Source organism: Myotis davidii, unplaced genomic scaffold, assembly GCF_000327345.1.
Source record: "Myotis davidii unplaced genomic scaffold, ASM32734v1 scaffold151, whole genome shotgun sequence".
NCBI lineage: Eukaryota > Metazoa > Chordata > Mammalia > Chiroptera > Vespertilionidae > Myotis > Myotis davidii.
In genome coordinates, this window is record NW_006285248.1 from 2436542 (window position 1) to 2452465 (window position 15924).

A 15924-nucleotide genomic window follows, 5' to 3' on the forward strand; every position below is an offset into this window, starting at 1 on the left:
AACTGGATCAGGTTTCATTGGTTTATATTCTCTCCCTTGGGTTGTGTTTTGTTTCTCTGCATGCCTGAGAATCTTCATTTGAGTGTCAGACGTTGTGATTTTACCTTATTAGGTGCTGGATACTTTATATTCCTATAAATATTCTTGAAACTTTGATCCTCTTGGGTCTTGCTTTTATGACTTGTCAGACGGGTCTGGAGCAGTGCTCCATCTCGGGCTAATTATTACCCACTACTAAAAGAACTTCCTGTTTTCTACCCAATGCCTTAGGAATTACAAGTTTTTTCCAATCTGGCTGGTGGAAACAGGCACTGTTCTCTAAGCCTTTCAGATGGCTTATTTTCCCTCCAACACATGCTCTGGTCCATACTCTGCTGAATACTCACGGGAGACCCTCTGCAGGCCTCTGAGTTCTTTCCCTCTACTACTCTGTCCCTTAAGGTCCAGCCATGTTGATCTCTCAGACCATCAGTCTTATCTCCTCACATCAGCAGGTCAACTGGGCTCCACCTCCATACTCTCCTTGCACTGCCGTCTGGAAGGTCTTTCCTGCCTCTCAGGGGTCATTCCTCATTGCCTGGTGTCCAATATTGTGAAAACTATTGTTTGATATATTTTGTCTGTCTTTTTGTTAGTTGTTTCCGTAGCGATGATAAATTCCATCTCTTGAATGGAAGCAGAAGTCTACTGACACTAGATTTTAATGACCTATTGACTGTTTACTGCTGGCTTTGAGGGAGAATTCAGTGCACTGATGAAGAACATGGATGCTAGAGTCAGACCAATTGACTAACCTCACTGTGCCTCCCCACCCGCATCTGTAAAATGGGGGTGATAATAGTTGTGCCTCAGCAGTTTTTTTAGAATACAATGAGACAAAACATTTAAAGCTTGACCCAGTTTCTGGAACTTGGCAACACTTTCAGTACATCTTAGCTACTATTGTCATTTTATTTTAATTATAGTAAGACATCCATAAACCCTCATCAAATGAATGAGGGCCTGCTCTTGGCCCTAAGTACCATGAGTGTCATCACCAGAGGTGACTGCGACCTGGGACCCCAGCAGGTGCACTAGAGGAGCTGGAGACCCAACTGCTGTTATTCTAGGGTTTCCATCTCCTAAATAACAGACTTGCGTTTTTTTTCTTTCTTAGTAGAAGACAGGAAGACCCCAAGTGAATCAAACAGCCCCTCATCATCCTCCCTCTCAGCTCTGAGCGATTCAGCCAACAGCAAAGATGACTCCGACAGCTCCCAGAAAAACAAGAGCGGGAACAACCTGCTGGTCATCTCTGTTGTGCCCGGGAGCCAATCCTCACTGAATAGTGAGGAAAAGCCAGAGAAAGGTAAGGGAGGAGGTGGCTTGGCCTGCTTAGCCCTCCCCACGCTGGAGGCAGGATGCCTTGTCAGGAGTGATGTTGGAAGTAGATATTGGGTCCCAGAACATTCCGTTTGCTTGCTTTGCACCCAGTATGGGGTGGAAGGATGGGGAGTGTGACATTGACTCCAAAGCTGTAACTTCTTTTAGCACAGAGATGCAGGGAACAGTGTCTGGAAGGGTATAAACTGGGGGGAGGGGTGAAGAAAGGGGATCTCGGCCCTGCTCCTGCCCTCCTGTCCCTCTACCCCACGCACCTGTACACCCAGCTTCGGTCCTTCCAGGGTTCGAATGCGTTTTTTGCAACTTTGTCTGCAAGACGAAGAACATGTTTGAGCGCCATCTGCAGATACACCTCATCACCCGGATGTTTGAGTGTGACGTGTGCCACAAGTTCATGAAGACCCCCGAACAGCTGCTGGAGCATAAGAAATGCCACACTGTCCCCACCGGTGGGCTCAAGTAAGGAAAGCAAGTACAGAACCTTTTACTGTGTTGTTATTAAACACCCTTACCCCACCCTTACCCCGGCCCCTCCCCTGAAGATTTTGGGGTCATGGAAAGGGAGAGCTTGGCATGAGGGGAGTTAGGCAGGCACCTCTCCTGCCTTTAGCTGGATGTGAATTAGACCTGTCCCCAAGGGGATCAGCAGACATCAGCAGGAGGATCCATTGTACAAATAGCCCGGGATTTGGAGCAAGCAGGAAGGCATGTTGGAGCATCTGAGCATGCAGGGGTAGACTCACCCCACACTGCCTGGGTTTTGTTCAGACTTGATGGTAATGGACTTGGGTTAGCGTCCCCAAGTGTAAAGCATTACACTGTCACTGCACTTCACCATCTCTGTTTTTTAGGTGATTTGCCATGTATCTTTTAAATAAGTATTACAACCACTGCATCCATACCCCACCCCAAATAATGGAACCTTGCGGGTTTGAACAGGCAAGAGGCAGCGTTTTCCACGCAAGGCCCATGTGCCTCTCAGGTCCCTGCAGACATGCCTTCTGCCTTCCCGGGAACTGGAAGTGGGATTCCCTGCCTGAGAGCTGATGTTTTCTGTCACGTAGTCACAGATTCCTCCCACCAGAGACCTAGGCAGTTAGCAGCATCATCAACCAATATTTGCAGGAGGCCCTCGGTCTGAAGCGAGACTAATCAGTCATTATCCAGTGTACAGTGCGTCTGGCTTGATTAGGTGCTAGAGGGCAAATAAGGAATAAAACCTAATTTCCACCCTCAGGAAGTGTATGTCCTACCGTGACCAGAATTTCATCTTCCCGGGAGTCAGAAACCAGGTCCCTGTTCACAAGGCACTTATGGAAAAGGAAAGAGGAAGAAGCTTATGTCATTGGGCACAGAAACACACACAGTTTTTGAGGCAGAATTGTTCATGTTTAGCTGAAATGATCGTGTAATTTCAATGAATGAAAAATTACATTTTACTTAATACAAGGGGGGAAAAAACCTTGTCTTTAAACATTTCGGCCTTTGAAACTCACAACTTGCTGGAGGGGTAGCATGACTCTCCCCATTGGGCATGGGATGGAGAGACCCAGGACCCTGGGAGTTGAGTGTTGGGGGTGCAGCACAGGCTTGTCTTCCCCCAAACCCCGCACCTACCTGATCAGGGGGGCTCTCCTCACAATCCTGCCCAAACAGCAGAGTCAGGGAGCAACGCCTACTGTGGATTTCCATTTTGTTTCAGTCTTGGGGGTGCTTAGGTGGGAGGGGGGAGGGGAGACCTGCAGGGTAAGGGGAGGGGCTGTTATAACTCAAGACCACCCATAAATGGGAATTTGATTTGGTTTGTTCCCACTGTCCCTTTCTAAATATTTGTGCACTCTTGTTTATAACGAAAAGCCATATACTTCTGTGGTCGGACTATGCTCATCTCCCTCCCCGATTGCCCAGTCACAGCCATGCACTGCGGCCTGGCCAGTCGTGGCCCTGCCAGTCAGCCTTTCCTCGGGGACCCGAGGGGTCCCAGGCTGCCACTGGGGAGAATGCACAGTGACCCTGATGCTTTTGCGGTACAGACACTTCCCGTGCGGTGCTAACGGTCCCCTGTGTAATAGTTTATGTTCTAGGATGACCAAGTAGAAGAATACTTTGAAAAAATTGATAAAGCCTTCTGGCTATACAGTGAGTCTTTGTTTTTGTTTTTGTTTTTGTTTTGTTTTGTTTTGCGTTTGCCATATCGGAGCGTTCATTTGCCTGAGAGAGTGCCGTGACGACAAGTAACGGGCCCCTGCTACACCCTTAGCGCGTCCCCTGAGCAGCGCAAGAAAGACTGAGCTGTGGGTCACAGAAATGTCCTTAAAGTGAAACAGACTGCCGATGTCTCAATTGCTTTTCTGTGATGGAACTGCTTGTACTCTATATCCTGTTCATAATGCAGATCGAATAAGATTATACTATTATTTTTCTTTTGCCGTAGCTCAGGACAGTGGTGAGTTTCAGACTCCTCTAGGTAAGGCCCAGCTTGGCGTAGGGGTTGTGTGTGCACCTGACCTGGGAATGGGCTTTTATTTCTCTCGTGTGCACTCTTCTGTGAGCTGAGGGTCCAAGGCTATCGGCGAGCTTGGCGCTGAGGAGCAGTGCACGGTGCACCTGGTTGTGTTGGGCTCTGCTGAACACTTCTCCAAACCCTCAGAGCACACCTCGCTCCTGGGCCTGCCCTGCGGGTGCCCAGCCAGAGCTGAGGCAGCCACTTTTGCATTTGCATTCTGTTTGTCAAGAGAGCAAACACGCTACTGCTATCATATCAGCCACTGACTCGAGCCCGGCAGCTTCTCAAAGAGCAGAATTTGTAAACATGCCTTCATGGCTCCTCCTGGCCCCTCTGGAAGCCGGGAGGCTTGGGGGGAGCATAGCCTCATTGCGGAGGGTGGAGAAACCGAGCCATCGAGAGACCCCAGGTTTGGCCCAGGGCGATCCAGCTAGAGCCCAGTTAGGTGGCGGAGCTGGGGCCAGAATCTGCCTAACTTATGTGTAGAGACCAGTCCAATAATAACGCAGTGCCTCCCATGGGCTGAGCACTTACCAAGCACTGGACAGAATGCAGAAGAAATGTTAGCTGTGGTCCTGCCCCCTGAGCATTATGATGTCATAATGTACGAATAATGTCTTCAAGCTCCAGAGAGCAGGCATCACCCTCCTTATCCCTCACTAGTAGACAGCTGGGGGGGTGGGGGGGGCGTCCCTCTCCCATGCCCCTGTCCTGGTCCTCCCCTTCCTTCCCTGGCGGGGAAACAGCTGTAGCAGACAGGTCCTAGAGTACAGACCTATGTACACACACACACAGACACACAGACACAGGCCTTCTCGTCCTAACCTTTCATAAGCACGATTCTGAGCCTACGACTTTCTGTTTGCTGGAGGTAGCTTTCCCCTGTAAGCTGTTCTTTAAAACTCTTAGCCTTTCTGCGTGTGCTTGGTGTGGTGCATGAAACGTCGATTCTTTGTGTTGCTCCCATCTCGAGGGGAGGTCGTGAGGGTTAGACCTCTGCTGTGTCCGTGGGGGGTGGGGAGGGCTCCGGGGGGGCGGGAGGATGGAGGGGAGCCACAGCTACCGTAATTCCCCCCCTTTCTCTGCTCCCCTTCCTGAGGGTTGGTGTTCGCTGCTCCCGCCAGGAGACCCAGAGTAGGCTGAGCGCACCTCCTCGGAGCTAGCTCCTCCGGAGGGGGGGACGGCTCTGTCGGCACAGAGAGCCCAAGAGGGTCCTCTTCACCTCTGAGAGGCAGCAGGGCTGGGCTGGGCAGGGGCAGCCAGGCCTCAGGGTTTGCAGGGTGGCCCGTGAGGAGGGGAGAAGCAGGGCCGCGGCCGGACCTGTCTGGCTGACCCTCCCTTCCCTTGCTTCCCCCGGCAGGTGCCCATTCTGCATTTATTCCACCAACCGCCCCGCCGCCATGGAGTGCCACCTCAAGACCCACTACAAGATGGAGTACAAGTGCCGGATCTGCCAGACGGTGAAGGCCAACCAGCTGGAGCTGGAGACGCACACCCGGGAGCATCGCCTCGGCAACCACTACAAGTGCGACCAGTGCGGCTACCTGTCCAAGACCGCCAACAAGCTCATCGAGCACGTGCGCGTGCACACCGGGGAGCGGCCCTTCCACTGTGACCAGTGCAGCTACAGCTGCAAACGCAAGGACAATCTCAACCTGCACAAGAAGCTGAAGCATGCCCCTCGCCAGACCTTCAGCTGCGAAGAGTGCCTGTTCAAGACCACACACCCTTTCGTCTTCAGCCGCCACGTCAAGAAGCACCAGAGTGGGGACTGCCCCGAGGAGGACAAGAAGGGCCTGTGTCCGGCCCCCAAGAAACCAGCCGGCCCCGGGGCCCCGCTCCTCATCGTCGGGAGCTCTCGGAATCTCTTGTCTCCCCTGTCGGTCATGTCCGCCTCCCAGGCTCTGCAGACCGTGGCCTTGTCAGCTGTCCACGGCAGCAGCTCAGAGCCCAACCTGGCACTCAAGGCTCTGGCCTTCAACGGCTCCCCTTTGCGCTTTGACAAGTACCGGAACTCGGATTTTGCCCATCTCATTCCCTTGACAATGTTATACCCCAGGAACCACTTGGATCTCACATTCCACCCGCCCCGACCTCAGACTGCGCCTCCCAGCATCCCGTCCCCCAAACACTCCTTCCTCGCCTATCTCGGATTGAGAGAAAGAGCAGAGACTGTCTGAGGGCAGCATGTTCCGTACCAAAAACCAAGTGACAGACACAGAAACATAAATAAACCCACAAAACTTACACACAACCCCAGCAGGTGTATGTTGCTGCAAAACAGACAGACCCCCGTGGGTCTGAACCACGTGTACTGTATCTCTTTAGTAAGGACTAGAGAATTGGCTCTGTGTGTATACCTATTGCATTGACCTGAAAGCTGCTTTATCCGATCTTCAGAGAGGTGACCTACTGCGTACATCTACCTTCAGAGGCATGCCTCCCCGGCCCCCCGCGCCCACTCTCAGCCCTGCTCCCGACCTTTCCCTGAAAGGAATTTTGTCTTGCTCAACCCTAAAGAGAGTGTCCTTAATAGCAATCCGCACTTGTCAGCTTATCTACTGGTGCATTTTTGTTTTCCTTTGGGTGAATGGGGTGTGTGGGCGTCTGTGGATTCTGAGAGAGAAAGCCGTGTGTCATGTGCCATGAGATTTCTATCGCACATTCTCTGTGCTGGCTCCTTTCACCGCGATGAACATGATTTTCCCTCCTGGGTGGTTCATCCACTGCAGTCCCTCCCCGAGCCCCTTCTTCACCACCCGTTTCGCGGCTGCAGAGTGGTGGGGCCTGGTGCGCGGTCGATGAAGGCATGGTAGACACCCACGGTGCTGCTGGAGATTTCCCGCAGAGCTGGAGACCTTGTGCAGAGCCTCCTCTGGTTATGAAGACGCGAGGCAGCAAGAGTCCCGCCTGGAAGAAATGTCCCGCAGCACCGAGGCCAACATCACAAAACCTAAGTGTGTTGTGTGTGTGTGTCCATACATACACAACGCGTGTGGGACACACGCAGTGCATCACTTTTTAAGGGCAGATTATATATATATATATATATGATGTATTAATTCAGTGGTTACCATTTGTTTGCAGGGGAAAAAAATAGTATGAGTGAAAAATTTTATGGTCGATAAATCCAGCCAAGGAGATTAAAAGGGGTTTGGATCAATTCTGGGTATAAATGCTCAGACTAAAAAAAAAAAAAAAAGAAAAGAAAAGAAACGGCAGTTTTGCACAGTGCTTTGGTCTTGCACTAGTTTTTGTTTCTCATCTGCAAAAAAAAAAAAAGAAAGAAAAATGAAAGTGAAAGAAAATGTACCTTTTATATGGAACGAGTAGACTGTATATTTGAAAATTTTGTCACAGGCTCGTTGACATATAACCACCCCAAAACAAGGTGCTGTTTAGTCCTGCAATTCCGTTGATGCCCCTGAGACGTGTCCATTGTGTTTGCAGGTCGTCTGGCTCTAGTGGTATTCTCCATGTTGGTAATAATTCTGTATTCCATTTTGTTAACGCCTGGTAGATGTAATCTGCTAGGAGGCTAACTTTATACTTATTTAAAGCTCTTATTTCGTGGTCATTAAAATGGCAACTTATGTGCAGCACTTTATTGCAGCAAGAAGCAGGTGTGATTGGTAGCATAGCCCTTTGCTAGTCTTTCAAAGTAATGGGTGATTTAGAAAGGGGAAGAGGACAAGAATCTTTGGCTGAATACGTTAAGTGCTTGTATTTTTAAGACAACAGCATTTCCTGTATGAAACAGGCTAAAGGAGCAGGAAGAGATGTGCTTTGTATGATGATGGGAAGCTTGGGATATAGAAGTTTATATATTATTTATCTATTGAAGAACTGTGTACAGGAGGCATGCTTCTTACTGCATTGCTGTTTTCCATCAGGCGTTATCCTAGAGTTGGGAATTAGTCTTTTTTTCATCCGTTTCACCAGGGGAAAATAAAAGCATCCCTGATTTTCTTCCTCTCATCAGCTTGCTTCACTGAGAGCCCCCTTGAAATTGGTACAGTTGTGCGGGAATCCAGAAGATTATACCATCTGTCCACACCACGGTTCCCCCACCACACACACACACACACACACACACACACACACCCTTCTTCCCCCAGACTAGCAGGTCTACTATACTTCCCTTTGCCAGTCACGGGCCCTGGCAAGCCTGTTTACACTACAGAGATGCCCGGGGACAGGGAGGCTGAGCCGGCCAGGGCGGGAAGCTCTGCACCTTCTATCCTCCTCCCGCAGACATCTGTTCTTGGCCGTGTGTGAACCACCCATCAACCTCGCCACCTCACTGTCTCAGCTAAAGACACTATAGACAAGTATAATACACTCCAAGAATACCGGGCTCATGGGTGGGCTGGTTTTTGGTGGGTTTTTTTGTGTGTTTTTTAAGTTATGTCTTTATCCCCATATAATGGAGAATGTGCCACTTGGCTAATAATGTGCTTTCAAAATTACAAGTTCAGTGATGACAGGAAAGAGGGCCACGGGCATCCCACAGAGGCTGGCAGGAAAGGTGACTCACATAATGCACCAGCAGGTAAAAACCTGACAGGGTGGCCCTGACCATCAGGAGGACAGCTTTCACAGCATGCCACTTGTGCAATAGGAGGCCCTGGGCTGAAACCTGCAAGACCGATAGGGGCGTTGGAAGGAAGGAGACGTTTACCGTTCGAATGCCACGTGTTTCCCTGCTTGCCACTGAACTTGTATTTGAATTACTTCGTTCTGCTTAATGTAATTGGGCAACTTTTTTAGCACTTTGGAAAGAGTCATCCATCTTTCTGGTAAATTATAAAAAGTTTTCTGAGTGAGAAAAGGTGTGTTTGGAGTTTGTTTGACTTTTTATATTATTATTATTATTAATAAAGAAAAAAATTTACAGCATTTTTCAGACTCCACTGAGGTAATATGTACCCCTGAATTTGGTTTGCAGTTTGATACTCAGGGAAGGATGTATTCCATAGATATCCTTTCCGTGTAAAACACTAACGTCTTTGAGAAGTTCACCTGCCAACTAACTTCAGTTGTTTTTCACTATGCATCCTTCGATGAAAGCTAGCTTACTTTCCCATAGAGCAATGCAGTTAGTGTTCCCAGCACTTTCCTTCTCCTGTCCTTTTTTTAACCCCTCATATTATGTTCAGATGATCATACTATCAAGGTTTGTGTACATTACTGAAAATTTGTATTGTATAAAGCTTTTTGCATTACAAGGCTGTACAGGGTCATTTTGACAGTAACTGGTATATTCCTTTGCATCTTATGTTGCATTGCCAATTTCTAGTGTATCCAGTTTGGAAGTATAATATACTCTAATTAAAAAAAAAAAAAAGGTTGGCTATACTCTTGTTTCTTTTTCTTTCTTGGTTGCCATCCTTGACTATGTGTTAGTCTCAGGGTTTGGTTTGTCTTGCGTTGTTCTGATTTTTACTTTTCAGTGTATTTTAAATGAGTTTAGGGAATGCCCACTACTAGCTATAACAACAACAAAATGCAAGTTTTGAACAGCCATGCTAATAATGCACACTTACGATGTTAAGTCATTAGCAGCCATGAGGTTGAGAGTATAACCATCATTCAGTACAATTGCCGGCCAGCAACTTCCTGAAATTACTTCGTGACATTTAGAAGTGTCTACCAGCCTTACCCTCTTCTGCTTAACATCGTTTTATTGACCCTGTAGCCCAAGGGGTGGGGTTGGGGGGCAGGGGGACAGATGAATAATTCCATTTATCTTAATGAAGTTTGACAACTATGAGATTTTAATGAGGGGAGGTGGGAATGGTATATTGGAAAGCTAAATAATAATCTATTCAAATGCAAGTACTAGTTTATTCAAAGAAAGGTACCAGAGAAAGAAGAGATAAAAAGCACACTGTTAAAACAATAATTTTTTAAACCCATTTTAAAGCGCTATCGTTAGCCACCTCCTCCCCAGGAACCTGTGATGGTTGATAAAAAAGATAAAGCAGCAAGAGAGAATGTTTTGCCTGGTTCACAACTGGCACGTTTATAAATGTAACATCTTCAGCACAAGAAGTTACGAACTGCTTCACCTAACAGTCAGAAAGACCAAATTCACTTTCTGTAAAATGAGGTCATGTAGGAGAAGCCACTTTGAAAGTGACTGGTCACTCATCAGACACTGTTTTCCCCTCCAATTTTTCGTCCAATAGCTATTTCGTAGGTGAATGAATCAAGTTCTCTCACGTGATTCAAATTCCAGTGTTGCTCTGGGGTGGCTGGTGTTTATTGAAAACATTAAAATAAGTCAGGCTTCTTCGCTTTTTGCTAACACTGTAGGCAGGAGTGGCTTTTCCTTTTGCACAGAGTTTTTTTTCTTCGATTCCACACACCTACATCACCTATTTTCCTTGTGGTTGAGAAAAGCCAGAAATGTCAAGAAAATAATCATCAGTTTGGTAGTTTCCCCTGTGGTGGGGCCTGAGGAGTGTCTGGGTGGGAGTCATCCCCGGCCACGTAGGAGCAGACCACGCCCCCTCCCATCTCCAGGTACCTACAGAGACCGCATTGGGGGCGCCTCTCCAAGCCAGCAATCCGGCTCCCGTTTGAATTCAATCCAAGGTCATACTTAAACTTTCCCTCCTGTCGTGTTCAATCTATCTTAAGCTGAGACTCAAGGCCATGTTTTCTAAAATGTGTCTGTGTCTGATTGGCTCCATTCGGGGGGGTGGGGGGGGGCGGCCCGGAAAACTGCCCATGGCCCTTTCACAGCCACAGTTCTGGTCACGGGAACAAGGAGAAGCATCAAGGCCTGGCGGACCCAGGCGGCTCCTTCCCCAGAGTCAGAAGCTCACCGTGGGCCACTTCCTGCTAACAGGCATGGGGGGCTCGTGAAAATTTGAAGGGAAAGGTACGTCTGGTTTGTTGCCGAAACACAGAAACCAAGTCATGTGCTTCCGATCGTGGGGAAGGAGAAGCAAGAGGAGCTCAGTGCACCGAATGGGCCGGGAGGGAAGGAAGGGGCGAGAGAGCAGCCCAGCGATTTCATCCCTGCTTCCAGAAGACAGAATGGAAAACCAGAATCCTTCCCCACCGTGGCCTTAAACCCTGTGAGCAAAACCACAGGAGAATCTGTGGTTGATGCCTCCTCAGAATGGAGTCCTGCCCAGTGTTCCTTTTTATCCTGTGATTTTGCTCACAGGGTCTACTCAAGAGACCTCAGCCAACATTCCTACTACCATCACTCTCTCAAAGCAGAACAGTCCCACTAAAAAGAAGTTTATTTTGCAAATAACTACAACTAACTAGGAAAACAAATGCCCATTGAGCAGACCCTTGGGTAGGTACAGTGCAGTGACATGGGGACTGCTCTTTTGACCCACCCAGGGTCTGAATTATCTCAGGTTAGCAATGGAGACCTCTTCTTTGTGAGGTAGAAGACCTCCCATTCATAACTGTCCTGCCAGCTGGGTCTGGAAAATGAAATGCAAATCCTCGCATTGGTAGAAGCATCACAGGGGAAAGGAAATTCATTGTTCTATCCCCATGGAATTCCTTTTTTCTTAAAATATATTTTTATTGACTTCAGAGGGGAAGGGATAGGGAGAGAAAGGTAGAAACATCAATGATAAGAGAGAATCATTGACTGGCTGCCTCCTGCACACCCCCTACTGGGGATCAAGACCTTGAAACCTGGGCATGTGCTGTGACAGGGAATCAAACCCTGACCTCCTGGTTCATAGGTCAATGCTCGACCACTGAGCCACACAAGCCATGCTGGAATTCCTTTTAGATAGAATTATAGTCCTAGAATGGAAAATCTACCTCAATTCATAATTCAGAATGATTCCCCCTACCCCAGTCCTGTGGGTGGCTTTCCATTGATGGAGTGAGAATGTCTGGATTACAGGGTCATAACCATGGAGTCAGATCACCTGGGTTCAAAGCTTGGCTTGTAAGCATCTTTTTAAAAATATATATATTTTTATTGATTTCAGAGGGAGGAAAGGAGAAGGCGAGAGATAGAAACATCAATGATGAGAGAGAATCATCAGTCGGCTGCCTCCTGCACACCCCACACTGGGGATCGAGCCTGCAACCTGGGCATGTGCCTGTCTGGGAATAGGTTGACACTCCTGGTTCATAGGTTGACATTCAACCACTGAGCCACCCAGCCCAGCTGGAAGCATCTTTTAGAAAAGGTTGAACTAGATGATCTCCAAGACCTATACCCACCTAACAGATAACCTACAATATACAGTCAGTTCTCTCTCAATATCATCAGAGATTCTTCGACTTTAAGCAGAGTAACCTGTAGAAACAGTTTTACCCCAGGGTAACTGAAACAAGAGTTCAGTTCCTACAGCATCTCATCAACGTTACAACAAGCCCTCAGTGGACGAAACTACGTTGTTTGAGGACTTGCTGTGCTAGGATTCTATGACTCTTCCTAAACAAGCAAACATGGTCACAGAGCGGAATCTTTGCAAGGCAGTTATAGCGAAAATGGCACCTTGACATTTTCAAGCCACAGCAGACTGAAGGGAGAGAAAAAAAAAATGGCTAAAAATACTTTTCTGCCCACTTCAGAGTTTGGGAGGTCTAAAATGTTTCTCTTCTGATTAAACACTAGCTCAACAGGCTTGGATTGCCTGCAGTCATCTTGAGGGTGGTTCGACCCATTTTATCAAATGGCGGTACTCAATCTGCTGAGATGAGCTATGGGTAGCCAGGGGGGTGGAAAGGTTTTGCCCTGCCCAGCTCCATATCTCTTACTCTCGCCCTCCTTTTCCCACCACACGACTGTTTCCAACCTCCTCCAGGTGACGCGTGCAATTGTGACCACTGAGAAATCTGCCAACCACGTTTCCAATGTTTTCCGTAGAAGAACAAATGGTTTCTTTTAACAGGTAATGAAAGACATGTTAGTCTTAATATAATGAAAGAAAATACTAAACATTCTTATTCTGCCACCTGTTTAAAAAGACTCTCAGCCCAAGAACTCGCAGGCACTCGCACTGGGTCGGAAGACCACGTGTTTACAGAGACTCGGGGAAGTAACTGATCTGTCCCCATCATCAGACCAGTGAGGCCCAGAGAGCAACCCTGGGCGAGGACCCGGGAAGTTCACCCGGCCACCCTCCGGCCCGAATGTGGGTTCCACCCAAACCATCCCAGGATGCTATGTCTTTCCATTCTGAAAGATTCCGAGGTAGGAGAAGCAATATCTTGGCTTCGGTGTTCTCTTAGCTTTTTTTAACTGCAATTCCTGATTGGTAGTCCACACTTTTCAGTGTGCTTTGTACTACGCCCCTCTTCCCTTAGGTCCCAGTTCAAGCAGAGGATGTTAGAACATTCTCTGTGCATTGGGTTTGATTAGCATTTGCAGTCTCAGTCTATCTATCATCTATCTATCTATCTATCTATCTTTCTATCTATTTTCTGGGTTCCCCTAAAACGCAGAACCCTGAGTTATCATTTATTTTAATAGTTATTAAGAAATAAATAATAATTTTGAAAGCTAAATAATAATCTATTCAAATGCAAGTAGTAGTTCATTCAAAGGAAGATATCAGAGAAAGAAACTGAAGCAATAAATAAATAGCACACTGTGAAAACATTTTTTAAAACCCATTTTAAAGCCCTATCGTTACAGACCTTCCCCATGAACCTGTGATGGTTAATTAAAAAAAAAAAAAAGGTAAAGCAGCAGAAGAGAATGTTTTGCTGGTTCACAACAGCTTGTTTTGGAAAGCAATTCCAGAAACAAAAGTGGGGGACTAGAAAAAGTGAGGCAAGTACTAATAAGAGCACTGGCCAGCTGGTCATTGCTGTGAGCACTGGGTGGCAGCCCCTCGGGGCACCCTCGGGAGGAGCTGTGTAAATGCACCTCAGAATGCACAGCCCAGGGACAGGAGGAAGAAGGGGCTCAAGGAGTCCCAGAGAGTGCCTCCAGGTTCGCCCGTCACTGAGAGTGGCTGAGTACCTTCCGCAGGCAGGCACAGAGGTGGCAAAGGAGCCAGCAGTGCTGAGGGCAAGAGATGCCTGGGGAAGCTGAGGTGAAGCGCTGTCGATCACACCTGATTGTGGCTGGTTGTTCCAGCAAAGCCTGGGTTGAGAAGGTGAGTTTATAAGATGAGGAACAACAGGTTTCCAATAAAATGATCATATTTGGCAAGAATGTTGCCATCATTTTAGCCTCTAAAGCAGCAGTTCTCAACCTATGGGTCGCGACCCCTTTGGGGGTCGAATGACCCTTTCACAGGGGTCGCCTAAGACCATAGGAAAACACATATATAATTACATATTGTTTTTGTGATGAATCACTATGCTTTAGTTATGTTCAATTTGTAACAATGAAAATATATCCTGCATATCAGATATTTACATTACAATTCATAACAATAGCAAAATTACAGTTATGAAGTAGCAACGAAAATAATTTTATGGTTGGGGGTCACCACAACATGAGGAACTGTATTAAAGGGTCATGGCATTAGGAAGGTTGAGAACCACTACTCTAAACCAATGTTGGTTGCACATCCAACCTATCCAGTTAGCTCAAAACTCTTCTTTCCCCCAAGGACAATGCTGGGTCATGGTGCTAAGGAATGGAAGAGGTGGCATATGAGAAGCAGGTAAAAGCTCTCTTATCTCTGTGAAAGTCTCATTAGAGTCCTCCCTTCTTGATCTCTCTGTTGGGATTGAGCTCTTCTAGGAAACCATTAAAGGGAAGTCACTTGACAAGGACATGGACTGCCTCCCACCTCAGAGAGCCCCCTTGACTTTGGAAAGCCCTGGGAGAGCCCAAATGAGGCTGGAAGAAAGGGGCCATCCCCCAGGCACTGAGGCCAGCTCAAGCCCAAGCAAAAGGCATCCTGGGGCTTTCCAAGGTCCCAACCTACAATGAATGGGGGTACAACACTGGGGTTGGCAGCCAGACCTCAGCTAGGAATAAAAAAGCTACATTTGCCTGGCATTTTCTTTGTACATATATATCTCCCTCAGGAACCTGGGCTGAACACGGCAGTATCTGTCCTCGTGGAAAACAGCTGATTGAAAATTGAAATATTCAGGATGTAGGTGATCTCTGTTTCTTTCCATCTCTAAACACAACCAGCAGCGTTTTTACTAATGGCAGATTGGACTAAGCATGGACTGATGGAGGGTTACATAGATTCATGAAATATATATATATATATCATAGAGGACTATATGTATATATAGGCATCCAGAAGGAAAACCATGAATTTTATTATCCTGGGAGTCACAATATTAAAAGATAGTATTTTTCATTTTTCCTTTGCACTGCTGAAAATAAATACAGGTAGATAAAGGAGTAACATATGAAAAGAATAATTAAGGGTCAAAGAAATCTCATTAATCAATACCCCCTTGCCCATCTTTCCTACAATTAAATAAATGGGCACAGCCATGGGTCATCGCCATACTATCAGTCAGGCTCCCATCTCTTTATGGCATCAGACAATAAACACACCAGCAGTGATAGCTGAATATACAGGAGTCTTGATTACACTAAGAGGCCATGTATCTTCTCAGATGGGTGGATAATTAAATTTCTTGCTGATGAAGGACTTGACAATTTGGCTTATCTGCTGTGAATAAGGCTACATGCATGATTTTGTGTCACAGGATCCTGTCTTTAAATATGAATCCCTCACATTACCCATAATCCAATGCCTCGCTCATTATTATTCTCTACACTTATTTTTCACAACCCAAAGATGTCATCCCCTTGGCCATATTCTAAAGCAAGTCCAAGCCAATGAGAAGCAGGTAAAAGCTCTTTACCAATCACTTCTCTCCCGGCCCCCACCCTACCCCCTGCTGGTGCTCCTCTTCCACTCTAACCTTGACCGATTTCTCTCTGCTCTTCATTCATTTTTTAATGAGCAACAAGTATGTGGAAAGTCATATGCTAGTAACTGATAAGTAAAGGAAATAAACAAGACACATTTCCTAGGTTTAAGAAGTTTGCCAACCAATAGAAGAAACATGCTGAATAAATTCATTATAATACCGGGGGGGGGGGGGGG

General features: G+C 47.0%; 1 protein-coding gene across 8 annotated transcripts in view; it reads left to right on the forward strand.

Moving 5' to 3' along the window:
* The window catches only part of ZNF827 (zinc finger protein 827), a 167221-nt gene extending 158152 nt beyond the window's left edge, over positions 1-9069 (forward strand). The window contains exons 12-15 of one of the 8 annotated variants that reach the window (XM_006755945.2): positions 1157-1348; positions 1665-1851; positions 3818-3850; positions 5250-9069. In XM_006755945.2, coding sequence (XP_006756008.1) covers positions 1157-1348; positions 1665-1846 — 374 coding nt within the window. In that variant the 3' untranslated portion in view covers positions 1847-1851; positions 3818-3850; positions 5250-9069. Of the gene's footprint in view, positions 1-1156; positions 1349-1664; positions 1856-3455; positions 3523-3817; positions 3851-5249 lie in introns of all 8 variants that reach the window. The other 7 variants (XM_015558891.1, XM_015558887.1, XM_015558888.1 and 4 more) reach the window with 7 other exon arrangements.
* The last annotated feature ends 6855 nt before the right edge of the window (positions 9070-15924 follow it).